Raw genomic sequence first — 16,175 nt, 5'->3', positions numbered from 1 at the left:
TTAATTAGAGATATCTCAAAAAATTTTGAAAATTTTGAAAAATTGTTTGTGGGCTTTCATTCTGTACAAATAAAGGAACATATTCACAAGGATTCAATAAAATTGCTCCAATCATCAAAAATTCTTGTGATCACATCCCATGGAATTGCTTATAGGGGCCATTCATTAATTACGTAAGGGTTCTTAGGGGGAGGGGGGGTTTATAAAATCTCTACATGGTCTTACGTCGGGGGGTGGGGGGGTTGAAGCTATTCTTACGTAAGATTTTGCCAAGTATTTTCCATTTGTATTGTTTGTAATTAATTTTTTAATTACATTAATATTGTTAAAAACTTACGTAAGAAGGGGGAGGGGGGGTTCGAAAAATCTTATGTATTCTTACATGGGGGTAGGGGGGGTCAAAATTAGCCATAATCGTCCTTACGTAATTAATGAATGGTCCCATATACATATCACAAAATATTATATTTTTTACATCATCTTTGGCACAATACAGATATCATTGACTCTAGTTATTATAATAATTAAGTAATTATTTATTAACTAATATAAATTATAACAATTGGAAAACATGTAAAAAACACGAACAAAAATTTATTTTTTGATTTAACCCATATTTAAAGTATAAGGGTTTTCGAGGTCGATGAATTCGACGATGATGTTAGACTTTTAAATTTTTAATGGCGGATCCATTATGGCGGACGACTTTTTTAAAATTTAATCGAAATGGCTTGAAATTTGTTACTCTGGGGTTTTTAGAGTCGCTGATTACGAATCTGAGATTAGTTTTTCACAATTGAAAATGTCGGATTCAATGTGACGGACGACTTTTTTAAAATTGAATCCAAAAGGCCTGAAACTTGTTACTCAGGGATTTTCGAGGTCGCTGATTACGAATATGAGGTTAGTTTTTTAAAATGGCGGACGACTTTTTTAAAAATTGAATCCAAATGACTTGAAACTTGTTACTCGGGGGTTTTTGGATTTTAAATTTTGATATCAGATTTGAATTTAGCGACCCTAAAAACCCCCGAGTAACAAATTTTAAGCAAAATCCGCTTGATTTTTAATTTTTGTTTTGTTTTATTTTGAAAAATAACATCGGATTCGTAATCAGTAACCCCCGAAACGCCCGCGTAACAAATTTCAAGCAAATCCGGTTAATTTTTAATTTTTGTCCGCCATGTTCAGTTCTTGAAAAATAACATCGGATTCGTAATCAGTTACCCCCAAATTTGAATTCAACGACCTCATAAACCCTTATATATACTAAGTTTCATAAAAATCTGTCGGCCAGAATTTGCTGGACATTTTAAGACCACATCGTGGATTTTTTCTTGAAACACGGAAAGGGTTAACGTGTTTAATATAACATTTTCTTTTTTAAAATAGTACATGAAATACAAGCTTAAATTAAATGAAAAAAATAGAAAATTCCAATTAAAATAAGAAATTTTAGTTATCTTGACCTCATGGCTAGAATCAGACCGGTGTCTGATTGGACCTTCCAGACCAGCATCGCTCGACACAGTCTAGAAATTCTAAATTTAAAAGTTTTAATTATCTAGTTCTTCTAGTTAGCATCAGAGATGAGTCAGGCTAGACCTTCCAGACCAGCGACGCTAGCTACGGTCTGATTAGTAACTGAGCAGCACTAGAACTAGGCTAAGTCAGACCTCCCAAAAAAATAATACCTAACGGTTTTTATCATGCGCCATACGTAGAATCAGTTTAATCAAACTGTTTAAAAGCACCTTTGAACAGGTGGAGTTCTGTATGAATTTTTCGATTTAATTTACGAAAAACATTAAATCCTACAGAATTAAAAAATGCGAATATATAACATCTTCAGTAAAATGAAATTCTATTTGTATATAAATATTTCTTATGTTTGCAAAATGATGATTCTTATTATAATTTCGTTAAGTAATTAAATATATCTCTATACAGTTTCAAAAACGAATAATTTTTTCAATTTGTAATGTAACACTATATTTTGACCCCCCCCTCCTCCCATCATAACAAGACTATAACAGTGTCTGGTATAGTCTGCTATGGAAACCATTATTTTAGTTGGAAACTTCGGTAACATATCGAAAAACAAGATACAATGAAAAATTCATGCGCCCTCGGAACGTATTCTTCGCCACTACAATGTATACTTTTAATTTATATGAACACGGAGAGAAATAGATGGTAAGAACTTATGATCTTAAGATGGTAAAAGTAGATGTTATCCGGTACTATCATTATGCTACTCGGTACTATCCACCCGGATTTTATTCCGACATGAATGGCGGTTACTTAGTGATTATAGTTTCGGTAGTTATTGAGATGGCTACTAGGCGCCGCCGCTTGCGTCCTGCTCTATGAATACACTTATTTCAAATAGAAAAAGTTCAAAACAAGAGAATTATTTATTCTGAAAATATTTTATCGCCTAAAATATTACTTACCGACCATAAAAATTAAAATTACATAATAAGCAGCTTATTGAAATGATAAAATATTTACAACATATTTATTATATATACATAAAATGGGATTAGTGGGGATAAATCCAATTATATACTGTGACGAAGTAATTCGTCACAAGGCAAATTTTGACTGGGGTTGGGTTTCGCGCGTTTGGGGATTTGTAGCAGAGACAACGCAGGAGTCCAGGAGGTGGCGCCATCGCAACGGCTACTCATGGAACGAGTCGGAGACGAAGGCGATCGAAGTGAAAATCAATGTAAGATATACACAGAGAGCGTGTGTTGAGTCGTCGACGTTTTTGCGTGTTGTTTATGAGTTGTGTGGAGAGTATAAATTGTCGATTGAGAAGAGAGGTGTAACAAAGCAATTGTTGTACAGTCGTCGAGTGAGTGCTCGACTTCTTGAGTCATAATAAAGTGTAAAAAGGAGAGTTTTACTTTATTTTGTGTGTTTGGCCATTTTCCCTTGCCGGCGTCTTCCCGACATCAGCTGAGAGGACAGACCAAAAAGGAAATTTGTGAGCCGAATTTGTCGACGTGGGTAAGTCCAATTTTGTTGTGTCGTGTCTCAAGGGTCGTGTCCCTTTTTGCGACTTTCGTTCTCGACAGAATCTCCTCTGAGATTTAATTTGATTGATTTTGAGTTTTGGAGTTATTTAGTGATTTTTCTGGTTTGCCAATTCCATTTAAAAATTGGCTGGCGTCTAACAAATTATCACGTTGGGTTTCTTTTTGTAACTTAAAAAGGGGTTATTAATTAATAACATTAATTAATTAAATAATTTCGTTATAAAAATTGGCGCCCAACGTGGGGCCTCGTTGAGAAACTTTGAGACACGACAAATTTTTGTGACTTGATTTTTGTGACTTTCTCGACCTGATATTTTCGACAGAAAATATTTTGTTCCTGATTGTAATTTCTCATGTAATGAATTTGTATTGTTCCTGTCCTGAAATTTATAATTTGCGACATGGTTGAGGAGTTGTGTTCGAGCGAATAAAGTGAGACAATTTCGCGAGTGTTCCCAGGTAAATTTAATATGCATAGCGTCCGCCATAGTCACGTGTAGAAATTTTCAAGAATTAATTTCAGAGACATTTCTCGACCGATTTTGACGAATCGATTTTTCTCGGAATCAGTGAATTTTTCTGGATTTTTGTGCGTGATTAAATTTTAAAAAAATTATTTATTATTAATAATTGCTTCCCACGTGGCCGGCGTATTAATTGTACCATACCATGTGATTCGTCGCGCATGCGTATTACGTGATATCTCGGTGTTTGAATTTGAGACCCATGCTTCTTGACTTGGAAGAAGATAGAAATTTCAAACACTTGTGACTTGCGCAGTAGGGAATCTTGCGACTTGTAAAATTTTCAATGAGTGGAGAAATTGAGAATTTTAAATGAAACGTGTGGAATAAATTTGAGTGTCGATTAGTGTGACTTTTAAAAAAGAGAATTGTTAAATAAACAAAAATTAATCCAGGACCGTATTATTATCGCGACGGTCATCTTTAAAAATTTCTTTAATTATAATTGGAAATTGTAGTGGGTAAAATTTCCTTAACGACAAGTCAAGTAATTGTTAAATTTCCTTTTTGTTTACCAGGGCCGTGTCAACGGACCGACGGGCCCTATCAAAAATTAATTGACATTTTACGTGAGAATTTTTAATGGGAAAAATTCTCTTAATGACGACCCGGTTATAAAATTAAATTTTTACGAGTGACCACTGTCGTAACTAATAGTGAGCGGGCCCCAAAAATTATAATTTTTATCAAATTTAATTTTTGCGACAATTTATTTTTGTGAAAAGTCAAGTGGTGCTAACTTGAATTTAATTGTCAGGGCCGTACCTATAAAATTGGTACCCCTATTTCTAGAATTCCAAAATAAGTGAAAAATTTTAGGGAGTAAAATTTTCCTTTGCGACTAGTCAAGCAAGTGTATAAAATTTATTGACCAGGGCCGTGTCAACGGAGCGACGGGCCCTTCAAAAATTAATTTACAATATTGCGTGAAAATTTTTAAGGGAGAAAAATTTTCTTTGTGGCGACTCGATTATTTAACGGAATTTCTTTTTATTGACCAGTGCCGTATCTAGTAGGGAACGGGCCCCCTTTAAAAAAAAATTTTTTTATTGTGTTTTTCGACAATTAAATTTTTCGAGCGTTCAAGATGGCAGAGGCAATTGAACGAATGCATTTCTACAAAGAAAGGATGCGTCTCTTGTTAACAATTCCACAGGCGAAGGAATTGTGGCAAGTGATTTTAGGAATGCCGGTAGGACAAGTGGTAACGAGCCTGCTGACTAATCAATTATGTATTAGTGGCTCTTTACAAGTTCTGCGCGAACGACTGTTTCGGGCAGAATTAAAACTCGCGCTTCCCCCAGAAACTGACGTGCCCTTTTGCGACGAGTACGATAAGGGGAACTCAGTCAAAGTTTTCCAGTTTGAGGCATTCACGGAAGAGAGTTTATTGCCCAACGTAAATCTTAAAGGAGGATGCGAGTATTATACGAGTAGCGACGAGGAGAAAAATTCACGGTCGATTCGTGACTTGGGATTTTTGGGAGATCAACAAAGTAAAGGGGCCATAAGAAAAAGGTTGGAAGATAAATCATCGCACAGCAGACCTAGTCCGACCACCGATGGTTTTCCGCCCCCTCCACCGCCCCTTCCACAATCACCACCGGTGATGTCCACAGCGTCGATCCCCACAAACTCCCCACCACGAATGTCAGCCGTTCATTCTATGAACTCTGCGCCAACGACCATCGTGAATTCTGCTCCGTCAATGAGGGTTTCAGCGACGATGTCGCCCGGGGTGATTAGCTTGCGACAGTCTGTAGCCAAGTTTACCCTGAGTCCAGAGTTACAACAGCCGATCCGTATTAATAACTATTTAATGGCTGCTAATATGGGTCAGAATGTGGGGGATAATAGCAATTTCCACCAGCCATCTCAAAATCCAGTAGAATTTGCGACTGGGGAAGGGGATGAAATAACTTCTGTTAATCAGGACCAATCAGGAGGAGAGAGTCCCAACACCATCCCTAACCCAACCCCCCGGACAGTAGGCGACAACAGGATTAGGAGTGGGGAAGTATGTGACAGTAGGCGCACATACATAAAGAGAGAAAGGGGTTCAGGCGTAAAGAGCGAACCCAGCGAGTTAGGTAGCGACAATAGTAGAATGAGATCGGAAGTTAGCGACAGATTCTCGACTAGGGGAGGGAGTCGTCAAGAACGTAGGGAATCCAGCCGAAGGCATACCCCCCAAAATACACCACGGGTTGATGCTAGGAGGACACTTTTCGACAATTCTTCAACTGATAACGAGACTGACGTTAGCGACAGGACTCAGAGGCGAAGAGACTATCGTGTAGCTTCTCGATTAACTCAAATCAATAGGACTCTTAAAGATTGGGATATTAAGTTCTCGGGTGAAGAGCGAGAAGATCCTGAAGAGTTCTTAGAGAGGATTGAAGACTGCCGAGATTGCGCCATGATAAGCGACGAAGATCTCCTCCAAACACTCTCCAGCATTTTTAAGGGTAATGCGAGTAGGTGGTTCCGCACAATTCGTAAAGAAATTAGTTCGTCGAGGTCATTCAAAAAAGCTTTTCGACGAGAGTATTTAACGACCATTGATGACGACAAAGTGGTAGACGAGATGAGGAGTAGGACCCAAGCGAAAGGGGAGAAAATATCCTCTTACATAACCAGTTTGCGACTGATAATGGGGCACCTTAGGAAACCATTGTCGACCAGGGAACAGGTTAAAATTGCTTATAAGGGACTTACCCCCACTTATCGGAAACAAGTTGATTCATCGGGGTTAGAATCACTCTCGAAATTAGAGAGAAATTTGCGACAGTTCGAAAAGGTTCAAGATCTCGACGACAGATACGTTCCCCCTCCCCCTAAAGAGAAAATGCGTTTTCCCGCCGCGGCTTATAAGGGTGCGAAGAAGGATGAGAAAAAGCCATCTTCCTCTAAAGAGACCAAGAAGATAGCGGCTTTAGAAGACGAGTCAGCGACGGGTAGCGAGGTAGAGAAGGTGGTCGACAAGAAGGGTAAGGGGAAAAAGTCGAAGAAGACATAGAAGACTGATTCTGAGAAGGGGACTACAGAGGTGAATGCAATTAAGCAATGAAGTCCTCAGCCATCCGCGACTCCGATACGGGCTTCTAACCCTACTCCCACTTATGCGACAGTGGCCGCTGGGAAAGGCAAGCGCCAATTTCCACCAAAACAAGGAGTTGGAAACACTGGACATACAACACAAATTGCGACGGGCGGGTCGAAGCCATTTGTGGGGGCATGTTTCACATGTCAAATGGTCGGACACAAAGTTTCGGAATGCCCCATGAGGACATGCTTTGTTTGTCAACAGCGTGGTCATTTCGCGGCACAGTGCACAGCTAGAGTCCAGGTCGAGTCATGCCTTGTTTGTCGAGCGCCTGGCGTGAATTTCCTTAATTGTCCGAATTGCGTCCAAGTGAGGGCCGCTTTTGGAAACGGACAATGGGGGGCACAGAGCGGGTCTGTACCCCCTCCAACCCACTGAAGAATCATTAAAACCGATTCTTAACGACGGGGTAGCGACCAGGGTTGGAGAAGGTTCAGGGGAAAAGAAGAGTAAACCAAGAGGGTTAAATTTTTTCCCAATCAACGAGGATGCATCCTGTAGTGGGCAACAGAGTGGGAAGGGACCACTCAGACAGTGTGATGAGAGTGTTGGTACAGACGAATTAAATGAAAAGAATTCATTTAAATTTGTGACGCAGGTACCAGAAACCCAAATGAGTGGAGAGCATTCACTCAAAAACGTGTTAGTGACAGATGGGACTAAAGATACTGAAATGGAGTCAGTACCAATAGTCCAGAGGAGGGGAGAGGCTGTGACGGGCACAGCTGACCCAGAACCCTTATTCGACAAGGATGTAGACGGAAGTCGTATGGAAAATCGTTATTTCTTTCGAATGACCATTGGCGACAAATCTTATGAGGCACTTTTCGACCCTGGAGCGATGATCTCGGTGATTAGCGACAGAGTGGCAGAGCCTTATAAGAGCCGCATCCAGCCTTGCAATACATCGATAAGAAGCGCCATTGGAGGAGTAACTGAGACAGCTGGATTGTTGAATTTGAACATCGAGGTGGATGGCCATTCTCAACCGTTTAGCGTCAAGGTCCTTAGTTCAGTAGTACAAGACATAATTTTGGGTGTGGATTTCTGTAAAGCCTGGAATATGGAGGTACAATTGGGACTGGGGTTATGGAGAGTTTTCAATGGCGACTGGCATGTTTTTGGCGTCAAGGATGGGATTGAGAGTGATGAGTCGATCTACGCTGAATGCGCTGGAATCTCTGCGTTAACGGACAAACAAGGAGAGATCATTCAAGAAATGGTGAACCGATTGGTTCTTCCAGAATCTGACGTACTGGGGGTGACAAATCTGACAGAACATCATATAAGGGTTACAGACGAGACATCAGTACAGCATCGACAGAGACGCATGTCACCTATTATGATCACGTGGGCTCAAGGACACATGATTCAACTACATGGGCAAGGCGTGATCGAACCATCAAGTAGCGACTGGAGGAGTGCACCGGTGATTGCCAGAAAAGGGAATGGAGATTTTCGAATGTGTATGGACTATAGGGATGTCAACAAGGTTACCGTCAAGGACGCCTATTTAATTCCGACGATAGACTCCATACTCGACAAGTTGAGGAAGGCGCGATACTTGTCGAAGATCGATTTGAAACTGGCATATCACCAAATTCCAATGGCAGAAGAGAGCAGAAAGTATACGGCCTTTGCCATCCCCGGCTCAGGACTGTGGCAATATCGACGAATGCCATTCGGCTTGACTAACGCGCCGATGACCTTTCAACGAGTAATTGATGCTCTTTTCGGGCCGGAATTTGAACCTCACGTGTTTGGTTATCTCGACGATATAATAATTGTGACAGATACTTTCGACGAACACGTGAAATGGCTGGAGATAGTTTTGAAGAAACTGGCAGACGCGGGATTTGTGGTTAACCCAGAGAAATGTGAGTTTGGGTGCTCTAGGGTTACCTACTTGGGGTATCTTCTCGACAATGAAGGATTGCGACCAGACCCCGAAAAAACCGAGCCAGTGAGAAACTATCCAGCACCAAAGAACGTCAAACAACTCCGAAGATTTTTGGGCATGGTGGGGTGGTATTCGAGATTTATCCAAAACGATAGCGAAATCAAGATACCTCTTCTTAAATTGCTCAAGAAGAGTCGAGACTGGGAATGGGGCGAGGAGCAACAAGAGGCTTTCGACAAGTTGAAGGACAAACTTACGACAGCGCCAGTGTTGGCCCGTCCTGACTTTAGTAAGACATTCACCATCCAATGTGATGCGAGTAATTTTGCTATTGGAGCTGTGTTGACTCAGGAGTTTGACGACGGTGAACATCCGGTGATGTATATCAGCCGTGTTCTGACAGGGGCAGAACGGAATTATAGCGTCACGGAGAAGGAGTGTTTAGCGTTGTTGTGGGCGATTAAGAAGTTGCGACCGTACATCGAGGGATACAAGTTTAAGGTGATCACAGATCACAGTGCCCTAAAGTGGCTCAGAAACTTGAAGGACCCGAGTGGTCGACTAGCGAGAATGGGCCCTGGAAATGCAGGTGTGGGATTTTGAAATCATTCACAGGAGAGGTGCATTGAACCAAGTCCCAGATGCATTGTCCAGGATGAGCGAGGATGACGAAGAGATGATCGATGCCTTTGATACCATTATGGATCAATGGTACCTTAAGCGACGAGATTTGGTTCGACAATTCCCGGAGCGTTTTCCTGGATGGAAAATTGAGAACGATCATCTTTATCGACATAGGAGTGACCCGTTACTCCTTCCGATTGTTGGCGACGAAGATGGCTGGAAACTGGTGGTACCTGAGGAGTACAGAGAGAGAGTTCTCCACGACGGTCATGGGTTGGCGTCGACAGGTCATTTGGGGGTGGAGAAAACATACAATCGAGTGGCGAGAGAATATTACTGGCAAGGAATCTGGAATGATGTCCACCAGTATGTCACTCGGTGTCCCCAGTGCCAGCTTCACAAGGCATCACAAGCAGGACCGGCAGGACTAATGGGACAGAGGATAGTTGAGCGACCTTGGGCTGTAGTGGCAGCGGACACGATGGAGTTTCCACCAAGCAAGAGTAGGTGTAAATATCTTGTCGTGTTCCAAGATCTTTTCTCGAGGTGGGTTGAGGTGAAACCGTTGCGATCAGCTGATGGAAAGTCGGTGGCCAAAGCATTTGAAGAATTGGTCCTCTTTCGCTGGGAAACCCCTGACTTTTTATTAACAGACAATGGGAAGGAGTTCGACAACAAGTTCCTCAAGGAAACGCTTCAGGAATATGGTGTCAAACACATCACCACACCACCCTACCACCCGCAAGCTAATCCTGTGGAGAGGAGTAACCGGACATTGAAGACCATGATTGCGACTTTCATAGGGAATGATCATCGCGACTGGGATCTTCATGTTCACGAGTTTCGCCATGCTATAAACACTGCGACACAGGTGGCGACTAAAACGTCTCCCGCATTTTTGAATTACGGAAGACATCCTCGACCGGTTAAAAGTTTGCGACGGGAGGTAGAACCACGAGATCAGGTTAGGAGAATTGCGCCAGAAGATTGGGTAGACAGGGTAAAGAGGTTGGATGCGTTGCGAGACTTGGTAGCGAAATTTATCGACAAAGAACGTGATCGACAGACCGAGTACTATAACCGTAATCGACGTGAGGGGTTGTTTAATGTGGGTGATTTAGTACTCCGTAAATCACACAAATTGTCGAGTGGTACACGGAATTTCGCGACGAAACTCGCACCGAAATATGAGGGCCCTTTCGAGATCGTGGAGAAATTATCACCTACGGTTTTTGTCTTAAGTGATAACGAGAGTCGTCGTATCCCTAAAATCCATGTCTCCGACCTAAAACGATACCTTCCTCCGCGAAATTAGTGACCATATCTAATGATTATTTCTTTTGTAGATCAGAGGAGGAGTTTTGACGAGGGTAGTAAGAGACGGAGAGAGAGGGATAAGCGACGGGGGCCATATTGGAGAGAGAGGATGTCCGGACATGGGAATAGTCGACGAGGAGATGAACGGCGAAGTGATCGTTATCGACCAAGATCGATGTCACTCCATCGCCCAGAGAGGACCTTCGAACCACCAAGAGACCTGTCGGTCCCACCTTCACTTTTGGACTTTCCAAATCCAGATCCTATGACGACCGGGGAATTGGGGGCTGTCAGACGGCCGCTGTTAGCGACTGGGGGATTGAGCGATGATCGTTCGGGGGATAGGGTCATCGAACCAAAGTCCTTACCGGTGGCCGAACCAATTGACGATCACCCGCATAAACGCGCGGGCGAAAGTTGGGCGCAGTTCGAGTCAAGATTGTCGATGATCGAACTGGAGCGGTTCATACAGGACAAGCCTCGAAAGTCGACGATGGAGCTGGAGAAGTTGAGGGACAGACAACGGGAAGAGAAGGAAAAGAGGAGAAAGGTTTTTAGGAAGGAAGACTTGGTCTACCCAGGGGAGGAGGAAGAGAAGGAAATCCCACCCAGGCCAATCACTCCGCCTGGACCTCCTAATCGATCCAAAATATCAGCCGATGTCTCCAAACGGAATGAGAGACAATCTGGGACCGGAAATTTGCGACAAGGGGGCGATGTGGGTGGGGGAAATCGATCCAGACCGTTACCTACAAAGACGACCGGGGTTATGTTTAATGGATTAAAACCAATATTGACCGACCCAACAGTCGACCCCCCTCCCCATGTTTGCCAGAACTGCTGGTTGAGAGGACATCGACGCCAGGAGTGTCCCAAGAAAGTGACAGAATCTTGCTGTTATAACTGTGGCAGGAAATATGTCACCCTAATCAACTGCCCCAGATGTAAAGAGGCTCACGAACGGTTCCTGGAGAAAAAGGAGTCATCAACAATTAGTGACAGGGGAAAGTTGGAGAAAGCGCGAGGACGGTCCCAATCAGGAGTTGATCCTTCATCATCGGGCCCAAAAATACCGGAGAAGTCCCGACATGTAGCAGCAGTCCCAATTCTTTACGACGTGACACCTCGTAAACCAACGGTGGTCTCTGCAGAAGAGAAAACGGAACCACCGAAGAAGAACACACCGTCGTCTTCGGAATTAGTGTCGACAGAGGAGGTTCCTGCTATGGACTTGGTCAGCGCCATTGAACAACTGACTCGAATGATGACCGGGTTACCAGTTGAAACAATCAATTTGGCGGTTCGACAGTTGATTGAAGAGAGGCGAAGGACCATGGACAAAATGTAGTCCTCCAGATTGTCGACAAGGGACGATTAATTTTCGACTTGGGCTTGATGTTGTGGTTAGGCGTTACTGCTGGGAGTAGTAACGGCCTAGGGGAGGGGTGTTTGTGACGAAGTAATTCGTCACAAGGCAAATTTTGACTGGGGTTGGGTTTCGCGCGTTTGGGGATTTGTAGCAGAGACAACGCAGGAGTCCAGGAGGTGGCGCCATCGCGGCGGCTACTCATGGAACGAGTCGGAGACGAAGGCGATCGAAGTGAAAATCAATGTAAGATATACACAGAGAGCGTGTGTTGAGTCGTCGACGTTTTTGCGTGTTGTTTATGAGTTGTGTGGAGAGTATAAATTGTCGATTGAGAAGAGAGGTGTAACAAAACAATTGTTGTACAGTCGTCGAGTGAGTGCTCGACTTCTTGAGTCATAATAAAGTGTAAAAAGGAGAGTTTTACTTTATTTTGTGTGTTTGGCCATTTTCCCTTGCCGGCGTCTTCCCGACATCAGCTGAGAGGACAGACCAAAAAGGAAATTTGTGAGCCGAATTTGTCGACGTGGGTAAGTCCAATTTTGTTGTGTCGTGTCTCAAGGGTCGTGTCCCTTTTTGCGACTTTCGTTCTCGACAGAATCTCCTCTGAGATTTAATTTGATTGATTTTGAGTTTTGGGGTTATTTAGTGATTTTTCTGGTTTGCCAATTCCATTTAAAAATTGGCTGGCGTCTAACAAATTATCACGTTGGGTTTCTTTTTGTAACTTAAAAAGGGGTTATTAATTAATAACATTAATTAATTAAATAATTTCGTTATAATACTAATCATATAATCATGATGAACGAAATAAAATTTATTATTATTTTGGAAACAAATTAAAATTATATATAAATACATATTTTATTTAAATATATATTATATATAATATTTCATTTACTTTATAAGCAAATAAATCGTACATATCCAACAATTTTATCTTCTTTATAATATAAAAGATAAATATATTATGCAAAATTTATTCAACATGTATTCGAAAAATTGATCAATTAGTTTAATAGATAATAAAATAATAATTTTACCAACATTAATTAGTTATCAAAATTCATTATCTAATTTATTAGTCTTTGGTATTAATTTTCCAAACTGAAAGAGATCAAGATAATCAAGATTTACGATTTGCAAAGCTTGGCTGCTTTTTTTTCGCCGCACTTTTTTTCTTTATTTCAGCATTATGCTGATAGATATATTATCTCATTCTTACTTCCAAAAAAAGCTTAATTATATAAGACAATATATTAGCAGCGTTTGTAGAATGTTCTTGACAAGGGAAATTAATTTTATCATCAGAAAATGCCAATTCATTTACAATTAGATCAAAACAGTTGCTCATTTTGCAATATTTGTTAAAAAGATGTTGAATTGTAGAAATAAGCTTGAATAATCTGACACTTGGGTGAATAAAATCTTTATCAGTTTTCGTAAATCTGCTTAGACTTTGTGGCAATTGGTTGCAGGAAAAAAGTGGATTGTCTTCTGTAATGTCAGACGTTGATAGAAAAGCATTTAAGCATACAGAACAGTCATTTTGTTTTTTAATATAAGCAGTAATTCGCCCAGTTAAATAGAAAATTAAACAGTCTTGAATCATTGGTAAAGCATAATCGTGAGTCGTGGCATCCACAAAATCACTAAAGTCACTGTCTTCGTAACTAATAGTTGAATTTAATTTTTCGCGAAGCTCTTCCATTGCAGTTTTACTGAGAGAATTGTACAACTCTTTCAATTTAGAAATTGTTATTAATGGCTGAGGAGGATTGCCATCAAAAACAGTGCAATTTCCTAATTTAGGAGGTTTTAAAATACTGAAAGCTGATAGTATTTTAAAAATTTGAAGGAAGGTAGGAGTAGTTGGATGGCCATTGGCTCCCGCAGATATTCAAACAGTTCCAAAGAAACGCTAAAATAAAAAATTAAAATCAATTTAATTTTTTCTTTTTAAATTAACATTATGGCGCTTCATAGAATTTTAAACTGCAATCTGTGTAAAAATAGTAAACCAATTTCTTTTTTTAAATAATTAACATTTCATTATAAAATAAAATTGAAAAACATACATATATGCATGATACAAGTTTCCTTAAAAAAGTGACCAAATAATAAATTTTCGAAAATAAAATTTTATCTAGAGGATAATGGAAATGAAAAATAAAATATAATTAATTGTAATAATAATGATAATAAGATAAATTATAGAAATAAAAGAATATATCTTATATTTATTTTGATTATGTGTAATTAAATAATTTTTATAAAATATTGAATAAAAATTAACATTCTTTATTACATACGTACGTTCAAAAGTATTTAAAATATTATAAAGCAAAACGCTTTTTCAAGTTATAAATAAACTTCATTTACAATTGTATATTCATGACTATAATGTCTGCACGTTAAAATTATAAGATTTATAAAGAAATTATTTAAACAAAGACCAAGTAAAATCAATTTTTTCAAAGTAATTATTAATCAAATTGTTTTTATATTAGATATGTTAACAAATGAATAATGTAGAATTAAAAATTCTAGTATTATTTAAATTTGAAATAAGCACAATTAATTTATGAATTAGTTAAGTGTAAATAATATGAAAATTTGTACTCGAAACTATTCATGCTAAAGAATTCTGTTTTCATGTCAAAAAATATAAAAATAAATTATAAAATAATGTCGTTTGGACAGTTTTTATAAAATAAAAATTGGTCGAATGACATAATTTTATTATTTTTGTCATTTACTATTCTTCTCCTAACTATTCTCCACATACCTCCAAGGAATCTTGGTTAATCCTTCCAGTTAGGACGTAATTAAATTTATACGTCTCCAGTAGTGTTTTCGATAAATCTATTGTTGAGTGAATTGTCATTCTCAATCCTTCGCTTGTTTGTGATGTCAAGAATTCGTTCGCAGTAATTTTTTCTTCTTCCAATTTTTGCTGCCAATCATTCAACCAGGAAAGAGAATCCTCATAATCTGTGATTTTGTTTTTATTGTAAACATTTTATAAAAATTAAAAGTTGAATATGTAATTGTAACAATTCTTCCCACCTTAAAATCATTGCTTCCAAGTGTAAGTCCAGCGGTACGTTTTTGTTCTGTTTAGAACATCGAATAAATTATTTATTTGCATGCAATTTGTTGCGGGTAATAAGTCCTATAATTTAGCAGTCCGTTTGCTGTTGTTTTACTAAAAATCTAATAAACAGAAAAATTTTTAAATTATTAGTTTTCACTTTTTGAAAAAGAAGAAATTAAAAGTTATATAATAAATTAAAATATACCTGTACAGCTAATGACACTCTCATTTTTCAGAAGTTGTTTGGTTTTATATGATTAGCAGTAAGTTTATGACAAATTCGGCTATTTACGCTACTACGGTCAATATCAAACAACTTTTCAAAATACTCCCATTTAATTTTTTTGTTTACATCAATCTGAAATTGAATAAAACAAGTTTTATTTAAATAAACAGTAAGAATAAATATAAATAGCGTCATAAGTGCGAAAATTACTATTATGAGTTGTATATGTGTAGTAATAATAAGTAAATATTCATTCTTTATAAAAAAACATAATTGAATTACCTTAAGCTCCTTTCTCTTGAATAGAATATTTCGTACACACTTTATTAAATGAGGCGTGTCCGAAAACATGTAAATCAATTTATTCTCATCAAAGGGATTAGGAAAACAGTGTCTGGTTTCGTTGAATTTTCCTGATACTCCGACTTCTGTCCAGAACTTTCTATTCGTCGTAGCTCCATCTGTCACTACTCCATGGAGCCTTGCACCTGACCTTTCCAATAAAGCGATAGCCTTAACTACTAAATGAAAAATAAAATATTCATTTGCAAAAAATTACTTACCGTCGAATTGTACTCGTACAAGGCAATGGCAATACTTTTGCTTCTCTTATCATTCTGTAGGTTGCTGGTGATTTCATGTGGAAAAGCAGACTTAGCATGATCCAATCTTCAGAATACCGACGACCAGTGGAGTTTTTCCATTTCGAGGCTTTCAATATTTCGGAAATCACAGTTAGTTTATTGTTCGCTAGCTTGTGTTCTTTTAATTTTTTTTTAATTGGCCAGCAATTCGAACATTTTGCCTCATGCTAGCATTTAACTTCTTTTTTAATAACTGTGATTTTCTTTCTTTATTTGGACTCCATTTTAAGACAATCCTTTCCAAACTTTTTTTTTTTTGAAGCCGTACCGTTTTATTAGCTAATGTGATTTTTGCTTTTCTACATTTTTCACAATATTTAGTTT

The 16,175-nt window shown here is 39.1% G+C and overlaps 1 protein-coding gene across 1 annotated transcript; it reads left to right on the top strand.

The window, feature by feature from the left end:
* Positions 1-2,892: 2,892 nt before the first annotated feature.
* On the top strand, positions 2,893-12,148 carry LOC127288574 (uncharacterized). Its single transcript, XM_051316110.1, has 2 exons — positions 2,893-3,018; positions 10,548-12,148. The coding sequence occupies exon 2, from the start codon at positions 10,628-10,630 to the stop codon at positions 11,864-11,866; it is 1,239 nt and encodes a 412-aa protein (XP_051172067.1). The 5' UTR covers positions 2,893-3,018; positions 10,548-10,627; the 3' UTR covers positions 11,867-12,148.
* Positions 12,149-16,175: the final 4,027 nt, after the last annotated feature.

Source organism: Leptopilina boulardi, unplaced genomic scaffold (assembly GCF_019393585.1).
Source record: "Leptopilina boulardi isolate dan_hultmark-lab unplaced genomic scaffold, ZJU_Lbou_2.1 LbouV2_392, whole genome shotgun sequence".
In the NCBI taxonomy this organism is placed as follows: Eukaryota; Metazoa; Arthropoda; class Insecta; order Hymenoptera; family Figitidae; genus Leptopilina; species Leptopilina boulardi.
This window is presented reverse-complemented; position numbering and strand designations above follow the sequence as displayed.